The 18,710-nt window shown below is 39.0% G+C and overlaps 1 protein-coding gene, 1 long non-coding RNA gene and 1 pseudogene across 4 annotated transcripts; 2 read left to right on the top strand and 1 right to left on the bottom strand.

The window, feature by feature from the left end:
* Positions 1-200: 200 nt before the first annotated feature.
* On the top strand, positions 201-3,362 carry LOC142526493 (3-ketoacyl-CoA synthase 1-like; annotated as a pseudogene).
* Positions 3,363-3,435: 73 nt separating this feature from the next.
* Positions 3,436-18,264, bottom strand: LOC142526492 (beta-amyrin synthase 2-like). Of its 3 annotated transcripts, XM_075630935.1 has the most exons (13): positions 18,118-18,255; positions 17,840-18,075; positions 16,722-16,907; positions 16,531-16,620; positions 16,235-16,432; positions 16,033-16,120; positions 6,125-6,291; positions 5,744-6,046; positions 5,528-5,647; positions 5,322-5,444; positions 5,077-5,232; positions 4,911-4,957; positions 3,463-4,812 (listed from the first exon to the last, which is right to left on the bottom strand). In XM_075630935.1, exons 2-13 carry the CDS (start codon positions 18,038-18,040, stop codon positions 4,572-4,574), a joined length of 1,920 nt encoding a protein of 639 aa, XP_075487050.1. In that variant the 5' UTR covers positions 18,041-18,075; positions 18,118-18,255; the 3' UTR covers positions 3,463-4,571. The 3 variants fall into 3 exon arrangements, with proteins under 3 accessions (XP_075487051.1, XP_075487050.1, XP_075487049.1); XM_075630936.1 differs by having other exon boundaries at positions 3,436-4,812; positions 17,876-18,264; XM_075630934.1 differs by having other exon boundaries at positions 3,464-4,812; positions 17,840-18,255.
* LOC142527680 (uncharacterized) lies at positions 13,362-14,881 on the top strand. The gene is made up of 2 exons (XR_012815501.1): positions 13,362-13,605; positions 14,587-14,881. It is a non-coding gene; the product is annotated as an uncharacterized LOC142527680 (long non-coding RNA).
* Positions 18,265-18,710: the final 446 nt, after the last annotated feature.

Genomic DNA, 18,710 nt, shown 5'->3' with positions numbered 1-18,710 from the left:
AAAAGTGGAAAATACAATATGAAAATTTTTAAATAATGAAAATTGAAGAATCCTAGTAATATTGTGAGAGAGTATTTTTAATAAAAATGTATTATCAAAAGTTGATAGCATACAATCAACACAGCATAAAAAATATACACAGAGATTTTCTTAGCTCTCTCCAACTCACAAAATCGGCCACCCGCCTCACGGTCGAGACCACCACAACTCCGTCGTGCAATGCCGCTGTCTCTCCACCGCCCACTGCTGCATTGAATCTCAACGTAGAATTTTGTTTAAATCTATATTGTGATCTATACGAGAAGTGCAGTCTTTGATCTTGGACTAGATTTGACGATTGAAGAATGAAGAACGTCATTGATTCCAATTGATTGTTTGTAGGGGATTACAAGAAGGACCAACTCTGATAATCTCGGACTGGTTTAGTGTTCAGCATTCTTAAACGCAAATGTAAATCAAATCCAAATATCCTATGAATGATTTAAATCATACGTCGCCCAATAACGTTTTGAATATCAAAACAAATAATTTTAAACTTTCACAAGATGCAAAAAAACGGTACTCCAAGAACTACTATACCCCTCCCTCAATTGGAAAAAAAAGGGTTTTGTTTTCACTAAAATCTATGGAATCGTCTCTCGGCACCCGCCAAAAATAGACACGGATGAAAAAATTTGTAGACGACCGCCAGGGGTGGCAATGGGTGTGAATGTTGTCCCAGAGTATATGGAGAGATGAGTAAATGCTAGCACTTTCATCTTCTCTTCATTTCTTACATGGCCACTTGGTCAACAACATTACCTATTATTTGGTTGGCAGATTGGCTATTTTGCTTTGATTTTTCACTCTACCATTATTCAAATATTTTCCATTCCTCTGCTTGAGATGGTTGTTGAGCTATCTCTCTCTACTTCCCACACACTTAAGCCAATAAAATGGACTTTTCACAGTGTAGCTAACCTACGCTATATTCATGTTTTTACCGATAATAAAGAGTTCTCTATGTTAATTATCTACTCGGATTAAAACCCTTAATTCAGATTATTTATACGTACGCGGCAATGGAGAGAGGTGGAGAAGTGAATTGCATAGAGATGGAAGAGGAGAGGCTAATGGCGGATGTTGAATTCAAGGATTCTTCTTCCATGGTTATCAAATTCGGCGAAAACTGCCTGATTTCTTGAAATCCGTGAAGCTGAAATATGTGAAATTAGGCTACAGCTATTCATGCAACCCGCAGGTACTCTCCTTTTGGTCTTCGTACTTCTGCCTTTGCTCATAGCCACCACAATACAGCTCACCGGCCTGACATTTAGCCTATTTTCTAACGTATGGATGACTCAAACACTTCTTTTGGACACTGCCACCGTTCTGATCGGTTCGAATGTATTGATTCTCTTGTTGGGGATCTACTGGGCCAAAAGGCCAAGGCCGATCTATCTGGTCGATTTTGCATGCTACAAACTAGAGAATGAGCGCAAAATGTCCGTTGATGCGTTTTTGAAGTTGACAGAAGATATTGGTTATTTCGAACAAGAGTCGATCAACTTCCAGAAGAGAATATCTCATCGTTCTGGACTTGGCGATGAGACGTATGTCCCAAGAGGAATTATGTCCCACCCGCCCAATCTATCGATGAAAGAAGCTCGATTGGAGACCGAAGCTGTCATGTTCAGTGCATTGGATTCTCTGTTCAAGAAGACAGGTGTCAGGCCTGAGGATATTGGAATTCTTGTAGTGAACTGCACCTTATTCAATCCAACCCCATCTTTTTCCTCCATGATTGTCAACCATTACAAGCTCAGAGCTGACATCAAAAGCCTAAATCTTGGAGGAATGGGATGCAGCGCTGGGCTTATATCCTTAGACCTCGCCAAACACCTGCTCCAAACAAACTCGAACTCTTACGCAGCTGTGGTGAGTACAGAAAACATAACCCTCAATTGGTATTTCAGAAACGACCGTTCCGTGTTACTCTGCAACTGCATCTTTCGAATGGGCGGTGCTGCCATTCTGTTGTCGAACAAAACCCGAGACAGGAAACGTTCCAAGTATCAGCTTGTGCACATCGTTCGAACCCACAAAGGCGCGGACGACAATAGTTACAACTGTGTCTACTAGAGAGAAGATGAAAAGGGGACAGTGGGGGTTTCATTAGACCGGGAGTTGATGGCCGTCCCAGGCGACGCTTTGAAGACAAACATAACCACATTGGCTCCTCTAGTGTTACCATTTACAGAGCAGCTGATGTTTCTGGTCACTTTACTGAAGAGGAAGCATGTGGGCGCTAAGGTGACATACCCGATTTCAAGCTCGCTTTTGAGCACTTCTGCATCCATGCGGGCGGACGGGCAGTGCTTGATGCGGTCCAGAAGAATCTGCAGCTCACGGAATGGCACATGGAGCCATCAAGGATGACTCTGCACCGGTTCAGAAACACGTCTAGCAGCTCATTGTGGTATGAATTGGCTTATATTGAAGCTAAAGGTAGGGTCTTTAAAGGGAATCGTGTGTGGCAGATCGCATTCGGGTCGGGTTTCAAATGTAATAGCGCAGTTTGGAGATCTATCAAGGGAATCTCTGCTCAAGAATGCGACGCTAATCCATGGCTTGATTGTATCGATAATTACCCGGTCCCCGTTGAACTTGGATCTTGATTTTGATATTATTCCTAAACTTGAATCTATTCTATATCTACATGAAGTATGTGCTTAAATCTCTAACAATAACACTCCACCAAAGAACATTTGCTTGATGTCATTGTTATCATAGTTCAAATTTGGAGATGAAATGAAAGAAGTGATGTTAATATTATATGTTTTGTTCATTGAAACTCGACGTGAATTTCACAGTCTCACATATTTTGTGGGGGCTTGTGTTCTGATTAGCATTTAATCACCAAACAATCATGATTAAATAACGTATATAGTAAAAATGATTTAAAAATTTTCTTCCCGGGCCGTGGAGCATATCCATGATTGGTGTCCGGGCTATGATGGGATGCTCTCAGGTCGGTAGCATGATGATGCCCCGGGATGTCCCGGGTCATGGATAGGCCCTGCGACTTCCCGGGCCGTGGAGCATAACCATGATTGGTGCCCGGACCAGGATGAGATGCTCTCAGGCCGGTAGCATGACAAAATGGATTAATACGCTGAGACATTGGACCACCCGGGACATGATTTCTCCGAGACGTGGAATACCCGAGCTCTTCTGTAATTACTCGAGAGGCATTCTGCTCGGCCACCTCGATATGAGTGAATCATTTAATGACACCAACTTGGTAGAGCATGCACAGCCGACCTATTTCTGACAATAACATTAATTGTTGATAAAGTCAAGTGGGCTGGACGTGACTAGTGTAAGATTTGACATGTCAGACTAATAGGGTATAATCAGCCGCCTTACTATCATTAATGCTCAAACACGAAAAACGAGGTCATCATTGCATCCTCTACTATAAATACCGGGTTCTTTATTTGCATTTACTCTAGATTGAGCTATTAACTCACATCAAATACTCTCATTTATTGCTCATTTACTCCCACTCTCCACACCAATCACACAGCCATCCCTTAGCTACATTGGTTTTATTGCTTGAGTACTCTTCTGACTTAAGCATCGGAGTGGTCACGCCGGACACCCTTCCGGCGCCCATTCACGTGATTACTTTCTAGTTTGCAGATCTCTCGGATTTTTCAGGGAGGAAGTTCAATCCAGACGTCCAACTCATATTTCCTTCAATATTTTGATAGTATACCCGGCAGAGTTTCCGACCCGACTCGTTCATTTCGCCCGGGTTGCATCACCACTCATGGATTTCCTTTTGGATTTTACCCAAAAGACCTCATACCAATGGATATATCATTCCAGCTTATTAACTAATGATTTTTCTCTTAATCTTCCAATGTGGGACTTTGATTGTATTTTCAAGAAAGAATAATTTTATCAAGATTTGCAGGTGGAGCTGTGCAATGGCAGTCAAAGTTGCAAATGTGTGTAGCATTGTCAACCATTGAAGAGGAGTTCATTGCAGCAACCGAGGAATGCAATGAGTTGTTATGGATGGAAGGGTTTTTTAAAGAATTAAGTTTTGTCCTAGATCAATACATGAAGTTGTTTTGTGACTGTCAGAGTGCAATTCATCTCGGAAAGAATCCTTGAATGCACCCGAGATCTAAACATATTGATGTTCGCTATCATTGGATACAAGATGTATTGGATAAGAAGTTGTTAAAGCTTGAAAATATTCACACAATAAAAACAAATATGATATAATGACCTAGACATTGCCGAAATGGAAGTTGGAATACTGTAGAGTTGTTGCAAGTTTGATCGAATTCACAAAATGGGCTTGAGTGGAGATTTGCTTAATAATCAAGCAATCTTTGAATTCAAAACAAGCTAAATTTGAATATAAAGAACACCATTTTTGAATTACAAACACATGTGTTGATTAGTCAAAAATTATTAATTAAAAAGTGATGTCCTTGAGAGGTTTAGAATAGACGTAATCGAATTTTGGGGTGTACCATTATAAATATTGGTGTTCATCTTATTCATTGTTGATATTATTTATGATGTTTTGTTGCGATGTTATCTCGTTTATTTATGTGATATCCCATCACTTTTGACATAATTATAATTGAACAGATGAAAAATGTATACCATGATCCATCAGGCCTTTGAACATCTTCAAGGTATCCGACAGCCTTGGTAATGAAGTTCTCTATTTCATTCTTCCGGTGCGCAGGATGCAACCTTTTGAACAGAACAACGGCTTGCAATGCTGATGAAGTGCACTCAACATAACTATATGTACCAAATATCTCATTAAAATTATATTTTGAAATCAAGCATGAGTTACCTAAAAAATTTAAAAGGGCTCATGGGAGTAAGATGAATCTTACTCATGCTCGATAACAATGTCAGCGAAGAACTCGAAAGGGTTGAGCACCTGTTGAATAGAGGGAAAAAAATTACTGAGGTTTAAGTGCAAGGAATCAATAGAATTGATCACATGCAAAACGCATGTTTTTTTAAAGATGATATCTTGTTTTACTGAAGAATATAAACCTCCAACCAGTCTGAGGCTCCTGCAGGCTCCCATGCAGGTAAGCCACCGTTTTTGCTCTGCAAAGAAATCAAGATGTTCACAGCATTGTACAGTCCTTGAGCTTCCATTTGTTCTCCAACAATTTCCGGAGGCATCATAGAGAACAGAAGGCAACACTGAAAAACCAATACCAAGAAAAATGTTATATAAATAAGCACTTAGTTTACAGGAATCTATCTTTTTCTTTATGAACATGGACGTATACCTTCAATGCTTCAGCAGTACAGTCTGATACTTGCCATCCTTGATCTTGATCCGAAAAAGTCCACGCCCCTTTAGAAATATGGCGGTACATGCTTTTAAAGTCACCCGAAGGATCCTCTTTAAGCTGCAGGTTCAATGTCAGTATCCCATATCAACCAAACCAATAGCCTTTTTTGCAAGGAAAAACTCAACTGGAACTACAAGTACCTGTGATTTTTTTATGTAGTCGTGTCCTTTCTTTAAAGTCTCACCTATTTCGTCATTCAAATTGCTAGCTAACAATGCTTGAATTGCTAAACCAGTATCCCATTCTTGACTTCCGAAACTCTGAAGTTCAAAATCCACATTTTTTTTAAAGAAGATATCTATCAATTTAAAATTTTGAAAATACTAAGTTTGGTGCTTAGAAAATTACTGAAGCACCTGCATTTTCATGCCATCTTCAGCAACCCATATGTAGTCAGGGATTCTAGCTAGATGTTTCTTGAAGTAGTCTCCATTTGGATCCTCAACCCAACAAGCCAACATACACAACACTTTTTCAACACATCCGATAGTGATATACCTGCTATTTTCATCTTCATAATGGATGTGCTTTATAGCAACTTGGAGAGCCTTTTCTCTTAACTTGTTGAAAGGCCAACGAGTCAACAAAGGCTCGACAAACAAGTAACAGCAATCCCATATCAGATCTTGTATTAGTGGGTGAGGATAATACAGATCCTCCTGCATTCAAGTTTTAATTTTACAAGCTCTTTTTAAGCGAAAGAAAGGGCAGGCATGTACGGTTGATCAGTTATTCACCTTTGCACACCGATGTCGTGTACTTCTCCAGTTGATTTGTTCATAGGGCTGATCATATAATTCTTCTCTTAACTGTAAAATGAGAGGAGTGATCGGCCCCACAAATCTCTTGCCATATAAATATGACATTGGCATGTATACCATTCGGCAATAGCACCACATTTTTGCTGCATGCGTTTCAGTTTGGAAAAATCATCACATAATGAGTATTAATGAGATATATATTTGGGAAATTAAATGTGAGAGCCCAAAAGTCAAAAGGCCCAGACCAGCCCAATTGGATTAAGTTAAAATAATATATAATTAAGTAAAAAAAAAAAAACGAGAATCTTCGTTTTCTCTCTCCCCTCTGCCGAAACATTTCATTCTTTGTCAAACAATTTTCTTCCGCCTTTGACCGCCCGTAACTCCACCGTCAGTCATCGATTTTCGAAAATAAGCATAGTTTCGGAATCCTCTCGATGAGAGCTATCCATTGATACCACCCTTGCTAAGAAAAATCGCGATTCCCGTAAACCCGTCGGAGACCGCCGCCTAATTTCGTCGGAAAATCGGGAGGAAACATTAGATTCTTGTTTAAAGCTCGAATTCGAAGCGTAGAACAAGATTCGAAACTTTTAGAGGTATAATTCAGATTTTAGGGTTTCGAATTTTGGGTATTTTGATTTATTTGAGTTCCAACAATTAATTATTGGGTTATTGTTGTAGGTTCCGGAATTGTGCAAGTTGGAGGTATAATCTGGTGAACCTAGAATTTATCGCAGTCGCATAAATATTAGTTTAGCGTCATTTAAAGTTAAAAAAGAATATTTTGCGATGATAAAATAGAAATAATTGATTTTAGGTATTTTAGTCGAATATTAAGAATTTAGAAATTTAAAATGCCTAAATTGTTGAAATTTGATTTTTAGTGAATTTAAATGGTTCTGAAATTTTTATATGATAATAAGACCATTTAAATTAATATTCAGGTGATTTGTCTGAGTTGGCATTACCGGACTTTCTTGAGGATTTAAGATATTTTGTGGTAAATTAAAGTCAGTTGAGGTACGCATGAACTGTTTTATTATGACGTCTATATGATGTGAAATGACGTTAAGTACTTTGTAATGAGTTGTGGCGTGCCTTATGTGTTTCTGTGAATACGTGATTGCATTCTCGCATTTATTTGAGTTGATACTATTGTGGCATAGCATTTCGAGCCTTGACTCCTTTGATTGCTATTGATATTGATCTATCGAGTTGTTGCGTCATCGATGGAGTGGGTGGGTAGGATTAGCACTCCTGGTGACTTGCATGAGGGCTGAGCGGGTCGCTCCCGTACCCTCGATGCTACGTGCATGGATGAGCGGCGGCATGATATTACGTTGATGCAGGTCCTGACACGGGTGGCCACTGTTACTGTTGCTGATGCGTTTCATTTGGACTCCGCTTTGGTATCCATTATTTTGTTGTTATCGACACGCATTGCATTGCATTTCATTGCATTTTACTTGATTTTATTTCATGTCAGTTATATTTGTCGTAATATTACTGGTTCGTCGTACTGGGGCCCGACCCCTCGTTTCTTTTTATGATGTGGTTGTTTTTGATGCCATAGCAGGTTATCCAGGAGGATTTGACGCGTCTGGTGGAGCGTCAGGTAGTGGTCCCAGTCGTCGAGTCACGTTTGAGAGTTCCCAGATATATATATACTATATTATGGAGTTATACATTTACCGGGGAGATGCCCCGTGTAGCTGTACTGTTATTTTTACGATGTTTTGTATTGATAGTTGTGTGATCGAGCCTTGCCGGCTCTATATGTGTTTAGTCCTAGCCAGTGCGGCTATAGGGTTGTGAATTGATGTTATGACTTTATTTCGAGTATATAAATGTTGTTTGTGTTGTTTGGAAATTTTTGGGATGTCCTACTTACGGGAAGATCATGTCGAAATTTCTATTGGCCCAAAAGGAAAATTTTTAATCGCTTTCGCTGTTTACATTAATAAATCCTGGTTGTTTTGTCATTAAAGATTAATCAGGAGCACGGGCCCCCACAGTTGGTATCAGAGCGTATCTGGGATATGCTCGAATTAGAGTCTAGGGCACTTGAGTCTAGACACAAATAACATGATTGTGCATGTGTTTGACTATTTGCTCTTATTTGAATTATTTGTTGTGATTTGCTTGAATTTACATGCGTTAGAATGACTAGCTGATTAGGCATAGTATGTAATTTCGAAATTGCCTACAACTTTCTTTTACCGGTTATCTGCCTGTGGATTTAATCCTCGTGTCTTGCAGAATGGCACCTGGAGGAAGAGGTAGAAAAGGAAAAGAAATAGCGCAAGAATCTGAGGCGCAAAATGTTCGAGGACTTGCAGATATCATTAGAGGTAGACGTGGTCGACCTCGAGGACAAGTCGCTCAAAATGTTGAAAAAGAAGCTAACCAAGAACCTCCTCGACCTGAAAGACCTGGAGCTAGACAGGTAGAGATTGAGCGAGAAGTGGAACAGCTGACACAGAAAGTTGGAGGAATGCAGTTAATGATTTCTCAGTTTCAAGAATTACGTCATCCAAAATTCTTTGGCAATGAGAGCGGAGAAAAAGCAGCAGGCTGACTGAAAAGTATAAATCATCTGTTTAATTTGTTGGAGTATTCCCAAGATATTAAATTGAAGCTTGCCATCTACCAACTTAAAGACCGAGCACAACTCTGGTGGGAAGCCACAGAGGAAGCAATGAAGGACTCTGGTGAAATTATTACTTGGGATGCTTTTCGTGCTCACTTTACCCAAGAATATGCACCACCATCATATTATGCTGCTAAAGAAGAAGAGTTCAATCAGTTGGTGCAGGGAAACAAATCAGTGGTGGAATATGCTTCACAGTTTTCTGCTCTTTTGCCCTATGTTCCACATGTTGCCAGGAATGATCAGGCTAAACTATCACGTTTTCTGCACGGGTTGCAGCGGACTGTTCATACTTTGGTAATGACTGGATCGCCTAATACGTATATTCAAGCAGTGGAAAAGGCGAAGAAAATTGAAGCAAGTTTGCTCAGAGGAGACCCACAACCAGGTCCATCATCTGTTTCTCAGGGATCTGGAAGTAGTATGTCAATGCCAGTGGATTTACCTACATATCAGCCTGTACAGTCATACCAACAACCCAAACAGCTGAGGTACAAAGTAAAAGGAAAGCAATTCAAGAAGAAGTCTCAATCCAGCTCTTCCAGTTCAGGCAGTGCACGAGGGGGAGGTTCTGTTGGGTCGTCTAGCACTGTGCATTGTGATCGATGTGGTGGTCGACATTTTAGTTCCCAATGTGTAGGAGTTCAGGGGACTTGTCATAATTTTGGTCAGGTTGGACATTACGCCAGGGTATGTTCTAATGCAGGGAGACAGCAGTTCCAGCCACAGCAGCTTGGTCAAGTTCCCCGTGGACCAGTCTTTAGACCATATGCTCCTATTCCATCATTTCAGCAGTCCAGTTACCCACCTCCCAGAGGTCCTATTCAGCAGCCATTTCCAGGGCCACAGCAAGCCCAAGTCCATGCTTTGACTCAGGACCAGGCTCAGGATGCACCAGGAGGAGTGATTGCAGGTATTTGTTATGTTTTTGATTATCCTGCACGCATATTGATAGACACAGGAGCATCTCATTCATTTTTATCTGCTGCATTTGTTGATAAGCATGAGATTGCTACTATTTCTTTGTTGGATACTATGTCAGTTGCTACTCCTTCCGGTGTATATTTGATGTCCCGTGAGATAGTTTTGAACTGTGTGATTAGATTTGAGGGTAATATTATGATAACAAATCTAATCAAATTAGCCATGACTGATTTTGACTGTATTCTGGGTATGGATGTGTTGACGAATTATCGAGCTACTGTGGATTGTTTCCATGGAGTTGTCAGATTTAGACCGTATTATGGCAGCAAATGGAATTTTTATGGTTATGATTCACAGTCTCGAATTCCATTAGTATCTACAATGGAAATGTTCAGGTTGTTGTCAATCGGCAATGAAGGATTTTTGATCTATGCTCTTGATGCAACACGGGAAGAACGATTGAAAGTTTCAGACATTCCCGTTGTCAAGGATTTTCCAGATGTATTTCCTGATGAGATTCCAGGCTTTCCGCCTCAAAGGGAAATAGATCTTAGCATTGAATTAATGCCAGGGACAAATCCTATTTCTAGAGCACCATATCGTTTAGCTCCAACAGAGTTGAAAGAACTCAAGGAACAACTACATGATTTACTGGAGAAAGGCTATATCAGACCCAGTATGTCGCCCTGGGGAGCTCCAGTATTGTTTGTAAAGAAGAAAGACGGAACGATGAGAATGTGCGTCGATTATCGGCAGTTAAACCGGGCTACTGTGAAGAATAAGTATCCTTTGCCGCGTATTGACGACTTGTTTGATCAGTTGCAGGGTAGTTCTGTGTATTCCAAGATTGATCTTCGTTCCGGATACCATCAGATTAGAGTCCGAGAGGAAGATGTTTCTAAGACAGCATTTCGGACACGTTATGGACACTATGAATTCCTAGTCGTGCCGTTTGGTTTGACTAATGCTCCAGCGGTTTTTATGGATTTAATGAATCGTGTGTTCCAGGAATTCATAGATAAATTTTTTATCGTCTTTATTGATGACATCTTGATTTATTCCAGATCAAAGAAACAACACGAAGAACATTTGAAATTAGTTCTCCAAACACTCAGAGAAGCGCAATTGTATGCCAAATTTTCTAAGTGTGAGTTTTGGTTGGACAGAGTTTTATTTTTAGGCCATGTTATATCTGCACAAGGAGTATCTCTTGATCCTAGTAAAGTTGAAGCTGTTATCAATTGGCCTAAACCAACCAATGTGTCTGAGATTCGAAGCTTTTTGGGATTAGCTGGGTACTATAGGCGTTTCATTGAGGAATTTTCTAGAATAGCTAGGCCTATGACCCAGTTGACACAGAAAGATCGACGTTTTATATGGACTGCAGAATGTGAGTCTAGTTTTCGGACTTTGAAAGAAAAATTGACCACATCTCCAGTGCTAGCTTTGCCTTCAGGCTCAGGTGGATTTGTTGTCTGTACAGATGCTTCCTTAAATGGACTTGGTTGTGTTTTGATGCAAAATGGACGAGTGATTGCGTATGCATCTCGTCAGTTGAAGCCACATGAGACTCGATATCCAGTTCATGATTTGGAGTTAGCTGCCATTGTGTTTGCATTGAAGATATGGCGTCATTATCTGTACGGAGAACAGTTTTTGATTTATTCTGATCACAAGAGTCTGAAGTATCTTTTCACACAGTCCGACTTGAATATGAGACAGCGTCGATGGTTGGAATTACTTAAGGACTTTGATTGTGAGATTCAGTACCAACCAGGGCGAATGAATCAAGTTGCAGATGCTTTGAACAGAAAGGTTCAGCCTAAAATGTTGGCATCTTTGACTATTTCAAAGGTTCATGAGCATTTGGGAACTTCAGGATGGACTTATCAGTCTAAGGGTGACTACTTTATAGTTTCATCTATACAAGTTGAACCACAAATTGTTTCTAAAATCAAAGCAGCACAGAGAACTGATCCACATGTTCATAGATTGATAGAATTTACTCAGACAGGTCAATCAGACAAGTTCAGTGTTGCTTCTGATGGATGTCTACGCTATAATGGTAGACTTGTGGTTCCAAATTTGATAGACTTAAAAGAAGCTATACTTCGAGAAGCTCATTGTAGTCGACACAGTGTTCATCCTGGAATCAGAAAGATGTATCATATCTTGAAATCCCATTACTGGTGGGAAGGTATGAAGAAAGAGATTTCTGACTTTGTGGCTAGATGTTTGACGTGCCAACAGGTTAAAGCTGAGAGAATGAGACCTGGTGGTATGTTACATAGTCTTGAAGTGCCACAGTGAAATTGGGAGCACATTGCTATGGATTTTGTGACACACCTACCTCGTTCTAATCGTGGTTGTGATGCGATTTGGGTGATTGTTGATAGATTGTCTAAATCAGCCCATTTTATTCCTTATGATCGTACTTGTACTTATAAGAAAATGGCAAAAATGTACATCGATCATGTGGTGAGATTGCATGGTGTGCCTGTAACCATAGTGTCAGATCGTGATCCCAGGTTTTCTTCGAAGTTTTGGGGTAGTTTGCAATCAGCATTGGGTTCAAAGTTGGCGATGGGTACTGCATATCACCCAAAGACAGATGGTCAGTCTGAGAGGACCATTCAGACACTCGAGGACATGTTGCGAGCAGTCGTGATGGATTTCAGGGGTGGTTGGCAGGAATCATTGTCACTTGTTGAGTTCTCTTACAATAACAGCTTCCAAGCAACCATCGGAATGGCACCATTTGAAGCCTTGTACGGTAGAAAATGTAGATCTCCGATATGCTGGGAAGATGTAGGAGAAAGACAGATGTCAATGCCAGAATTTATACAAGAAATGAAAGAGAAGGTTGAAATGATTAGAAAAAGAATGAAAGCAGCACAGGATCGTCAAGCCAGCTATGCTAATAAAAGGAGTAGGCCTTTAGAATTTAAGGTTGACGATCAGGTTTTCTTGAAAGTATCACCGTTTCGTGGTACTATGAGATTTGGGCGCAAAGGGAAGCTAGCTCCGCGTTATATTGGTCCATATGCGATTGTTGAGAGGATTGGCACTTTGGCTTATCGTTTGGACTTACCACAGAGTTTGTCTGCGATACATGATGTGTTTCATGTATCTATGTTACGAAAGTACGAGCCGGATCCTTCTCATGTCTTGAGGACTGATGAGGTGGAGTTGGATAGTTCCCTTAGCTATGTTGAGCATCCAGTTCAAATTCTTGATCGTAAAGAAAAGAAACTTAGGAATAAGACGATTCCACTGGTTATGGTGCAGTGGAGTAGACATGGGAGAGAAGAAGCAACATGGGAATTAGAGGCTAAGATGCGTCAGGATTGGCATTATTTGTTTGAAAATGTAATAAATTATTCAATGTATTCTGATTTCCCTATGTACTATCAGTGGTAAATGTTTGTAAACCACTTTTGTATAAATTGTGTATACTAGATTTCGAGGACGAAATCTTTTATTAGTAGGGGAGAATGTGAGAGCCCAAAAGTCTCAAGGCCCAGACCAGCCCAATTGGATTAAGTTAAAATAATATATAATTAAGTTAAAAAAAAAACGAGAATCTTCGTTTTCTCTCTCCCCTCTGCCGAAACATTTCATTCTTTGTCAAACAATTTTCTTTCGCCTTTGACCGCCCGTAACTCCACCGTCGGTCATCGATTTTCGAAAATAAGCATAGTTTCGGAATCCTCTCGATGAGAGCTATCCATTGATACCACCCTTGCTAAGAAAAATCGCGATTCTCGTAAACCCGTCGGAGACCGCCGCCTAATTTCGCCGGAAAATCGGGAGGAAACATTAGATTCTGTTGTTTAAAGCTCGAATTCGAAGCGTAGAACAAGATTCGAAACTTTTAGAGGTATAATTCAGATTTTAGGGTTTCGAATTTTGGGTATTTTGATTTATTTGAGTTCCAATAATTAATTATTGGGTTATTGTTGTAGGTTCCGGAATTGTGCAAGTTGGAGGTATAATCTGGTGAACCTAGAATTTATCGCAGTCGCATAAGTATTAGTTTAGCGTCATTTAAAGCTAAAAAAGAATATTTTGCGACGATAAAATAGAAATAATTGATTTTAGGTATTTTAGTCGAATATTAAGAATTTAGAAATTTAAAATGCCTAAATTGTTGAAATTGGATTTTTAGTGAATTTAAATGGTTCTGAAATTTTTATATGATGATAAGACCATTTAAATTAATATTCAGGTGATTTGTCTGAGTTGGCATTTACCGGACTTTCTTGAGGATTTAAGATATTTTGTGGTAAATTAAAGTCAGTTGGGGTACGCATGAACTGTTTTATTATGACGTCTATATGATGTGAAATGACGTTAAGTACTTTGTAATGAGTTGTGGCGTGCCTTATGTGTTTCTGTGAATACGTGATTGCATTCTCGCATTTATTTGAGTTGATATTATTGTGGCATAGCATTTCGAGCCTTGACTCCTTTGATTGCTATTGATATTGATCTATCGAGTTGTTGCGTCATCGATGGAGTGGGTGGGTAGGATTAGCACTCCTGGTGACTTGCATGAGGGCTGAGCGAGTCGCTCCCGTACCCTCGATGCTACGTGCATGGATGAGCGGCGGCATGATATTACGTTGTTGCATGTCCTGGCACGGGTGGCCACTGTTACTGTTGCTGATGCGTTTCATTTGGACTCCGCTTTGGTATCCATTATTTTGTTGTTATCGACACGCATTGCATTACATTTCATTGCATTTTACTTGATTTTATTTCATGTCAGTTATATTTGTCGTAATATTACTGGTTCGTCGTACTGGGGCCCGAACCCTCGTTTCTTTTTATGATGTGGTTGTTTTTGATGCCATAGCAGGTTATCCAGGAGGATTTGACGCGTCTGGTGGAGCGTCAGGTAGTGGTGCCCAGTCGTCGAGTCACGTTTGAGAGTTCCCAGATATATATATACTATATTATGGAGTTATACATTTACCGGGGAGATGCCCCGTGTAGCTGTACTGTTATTTTTACGATGTTTTGTATTGATAATTGTGTGATCGAGCCTTGCCGGCTCTATATGTGTTTAGTCCTGGCCAGTGCGGCTATAGGGTTGTGAATTGATGTTATGACTTTATTTCGAGTATATAAATGTTGTTTGTGTTGTTTGGAAATTTTTGGGATGTCCTACTTACGGGAAGGTCATGTCGAAATTTCTATTGGCCCAAAAGGAAAATTTTTAATCGCTTTCGCTATTTACATTAATAAATCCTGGTTGTTTTGTCATTAAAGATTAATCAGGAGCACGTGCCCCCACATTAAATTTTCATTTTTAATCGTGTAAATCATCAATTGCAGCCGTGGTCCAAAAATTGATCATTGTTTTTCACTTTCAGTTTTTTTTTTCATCGGAACATTGATGTAGCATCGGAGATATCAACAATTTCCGACTCCAAGTTATCATTTTCTGTGTTACATTATAACTCGGATTAAAAAGGATTATAAATGAAAACAAGGACCAACTTATTGGTCTAATACTGCAATTTGACGCGTACATGCAAGACTAAAAAAAACAATAGGCATGTTAAATGACCAAAATTGTAATTTTTCATTTATATATGTGTATATAATATATATACACTCTTATGCAGGGGCGGATTTACGTTAGGGCCAACGTGGGCCACGCCTCCCCCCCAATTATTTTTTAATTAGTTGATATTATATATGTATATATATATATATTCGTCCACCACAATAAATTAAAGAACATGTATCTCCATGGCAAGGTAAATTTTCAGTACCAGTAGACCTAGGTTCGAATCCTAGGTTTTTTTTTTTCCTTTTTAATAATTGATTTGCTTTTATTTTTTTAAATACTTTATTACTTTTAAACTTATCACATATGAAAAGCTTTTTCTACTATCAAATGCTGAGTCTGCTGACTCTTCCAGTTTCTATGACTACTACAGAACGATCATTTTCAATTATGAATATCGTCAAAACTAGATTTCAGAGCAAAATAAATGATGATTTTCTCTCGGATGCATTGATGATATTTATTCAAAGAGAAATTGTTAAAAATATTTGTATAGATGTTATTTTTAATGAAGACTTTGAAAATTTTAAGGAACGTCGAATTCCTTTTAGTTAGAAATTTTCTTGTTAAAAACGTATTGTTTATGTTTAGTTGAATATAACCGATGGAATTTTTGTATTTCCTCTTATAATATCTTGTCTGTATTTTATAAGTGGCCCCCACAGAGTCGAAATCCTAGATCCGTCCCAGCTCTTATGTATGGGCAGATATGCATGCATGTCTATATACCTGGATGCAATATAGGAAGAAAAGAATGAAGAAGCCAAAACTCAGGAGACACTGGATTGCTTCCAGACCAATCAAATACTCCTAGTATCTACAAACAAACAAAAAAATCCGAACTTAATTATAAACTTTTTCCTAAGTAGATTCGAAAAGTTATATATAATTTATAGGTATTTATATTTAACACAGTGTATATGTAACATACAGAAAGCCATGTTTTTCCCCAGGAAGGTATAGCTTTAACAGTTCCATGATCGAGTATCCATTTCCTTGCTCTAGCGCATGCGTTGTTTTCACCGTCATCTGGCCCTTCTCCGAGTATACGCATACAGATGTAACTGAGTGCAGTGCTGAACATAGTGCTGTGGCCTTCAATGTGTAGACCCCAACCACCATCTTCATTCTGTTGATTGAAATGAATTTAATTAACAAGAAAATGAATTTGTTTGTGTTATTTGAGTTATGGTTTTATTGTTAAGAGGACATTATATTAATTCACACCTGGTGACAGTATATGTAGCGGAGAATTTCTTTGCGATGTTCTAATGGAAAAACGGAGTTGAGATGACCTGTAATATGAAGGATCATTACCTGCATGCTTATTAACATCAGCCGATGTTCATACAATTGTGTAAGAAAAATGGATAAGATCAGTGACCAAATACGTATACTGACACAGACGATCGACTTACGAGAGGTGAGAGAAAAAACAAGGGTCCGGCATTTTCAGCCGGCCAGTGGCCGTCGCTGGCTTGCAACGCGGAGAAGAAATGGACGGCCCTCCGCAGCGTGGCGGTGGTTGTCTCATAAGTAATGTCTTCATCATCTCCAACCTTCACTTGAGGAATTTGTTGTTTGAAATTCTTTTCATACAGAAACTGCTCATTAAAAAAATATAATAATTAATGCTTTATTACTAACCATTAACTTCATTAATTAATACTTTTTTTTTCAATTTTTCACTTTCTTCTTATTTTTTCTCACCTCTTCACAATATTATATTAATTTAATCAATTTTCTAAAGACCTAATATTTTGCGAGCATTCCCTAATATCCTTTAATGGGGCTGGGACTTTGTTTTTAAGTCATGGAACTACTCCCCAATAAATTACAGTAATTTGTTTCACATTTATTCAGTCAATATCACGTGAACTTATTGGCCCCTATAGCAACTACTTCGCGTTCTTCTTCGTTTTACGAAAATGATTAGCTCAAGTTGCTATAAAAGTTCATTGTATCCCATTATAAACTCATTTTAAATCTTTAATTTTAAAACGTGGGACAAGAGGTATCACAATCACTCCTCCTTCAGAACGCGACGCCCTCGTCGCGGCATGACCACTCGATACACCAGAGCCGAGAATCTAGCTAGAGGTGACTCCTACAAGTTCAAGAGGTGGCTCCCCGTCATGTAGCACTTTGTCCCACAGGTCAAGAGGTGACTCTCATGCACGTAACATTTTGCCCCGCATAACACTTATTTCTCAGTGTTCCATGCCCGTAACCGGCTCTGATACCATTATGTCACGCCCCGAGCCCGGGCGTGTACCTGCGTGACTGCACAATGAGCCCCTATAGCAACTACTTCGTATTCATCCTCGCTTTACAAAAATGATAAACTCAAGTTGTTATAGAAGCTCATTGTTGCTCATTATAAACTCATTTTAAATATTTAATTTTTAAGATATGAGACAAGATATATCACATGTGAAGCTTGATCGTGACGCTTCGTCACATTTCACGTTTTCTAGAACCTTGCTTGGTGCTAGCATGTATGAGTTAACAAGATTGGGTTTAAATTTTATTGAACCTGAATCCTCCACAAGAGATCACTGCTAGGCTTCACCTGGTTCCGGTTGTCCCAAAACTGCCAACGAGCATTCTCCGCTTCTTGACGGAGCTCCTGTGTGCCGTAATTGATGTCGAACTCCCATGTCTGCCGACCAACATAATTGTTGGTGCTGTAAAGGTAAGGACTGTCAACTCCCTCAGCAATCTTTAGTCTCCACATTTTTTAGGTATCTGTCCTAACCTCTGTAACTGAGCCTGTAAGAATAAATTTACTTCGTCGTGTCAGTATTTGGTCACTGATCTTTATAAAAATTTCAAAATGTATGAAATTAACGAGAAAGATCGAAGAGGAGACAGAAACTCAAATGTGAAAGAAAGTAACAAAATAAAATTTTTATGGATTATGTTGCATTGGTGGTTGAGTTATATATGTTATTTTTCGGGGATGTATATAAAATTGAAAGAGAGAGATGGAGACAATTCCACCACGTAAATGTGCTAAATTTTTGGGGCCTCTTCTCGAAATGGACATTTGACAGAGGTGCAAACAAATGAAATCAAACCGAATATTAGTTTAAAAAAATAAAAATTTAAGTATCAAATTAAGTATATTCGAATTTGAGTTCATTTCAAAGCTCGAAAATTTTAAATTTTTTTTGCTCGAGTTCGGTTCGAAATGTTTGAACTTATTTTAAAACTATTCGAACTATTCCTCGAATATTAAGATTTGACAAAGGAGGTTCGAAAGTTTGAAATGCAAAAGCCTCAAAATGAATATGTATTTAATAAATAATTATATTAAATTAATAAAATATAATGGCACAAATAGCACATGAACTATCGAACAAAATAATTTTAGTTCGAGTGCCTGAAAAAATTTGAACATATTC

This window comes from Primulina tabacum, chromosome 15, assembly GCF_025594145.1.
Source record: "Primulina tabacum isolate GXHZ01 chromosome 15, ASM2559414v2, whole genome shotgun sequence".
NCBI lineage: Eukaryota > Viridiplantae > Streptophyta > Magnoliopsida > Lamiales > Gesneriaceae > Primulina > Primulina tabacum.
Note: the sequence above shows the minus strand (reverse complement) of the source record. Positions and strands in the feature narration are given on the sequence as shown.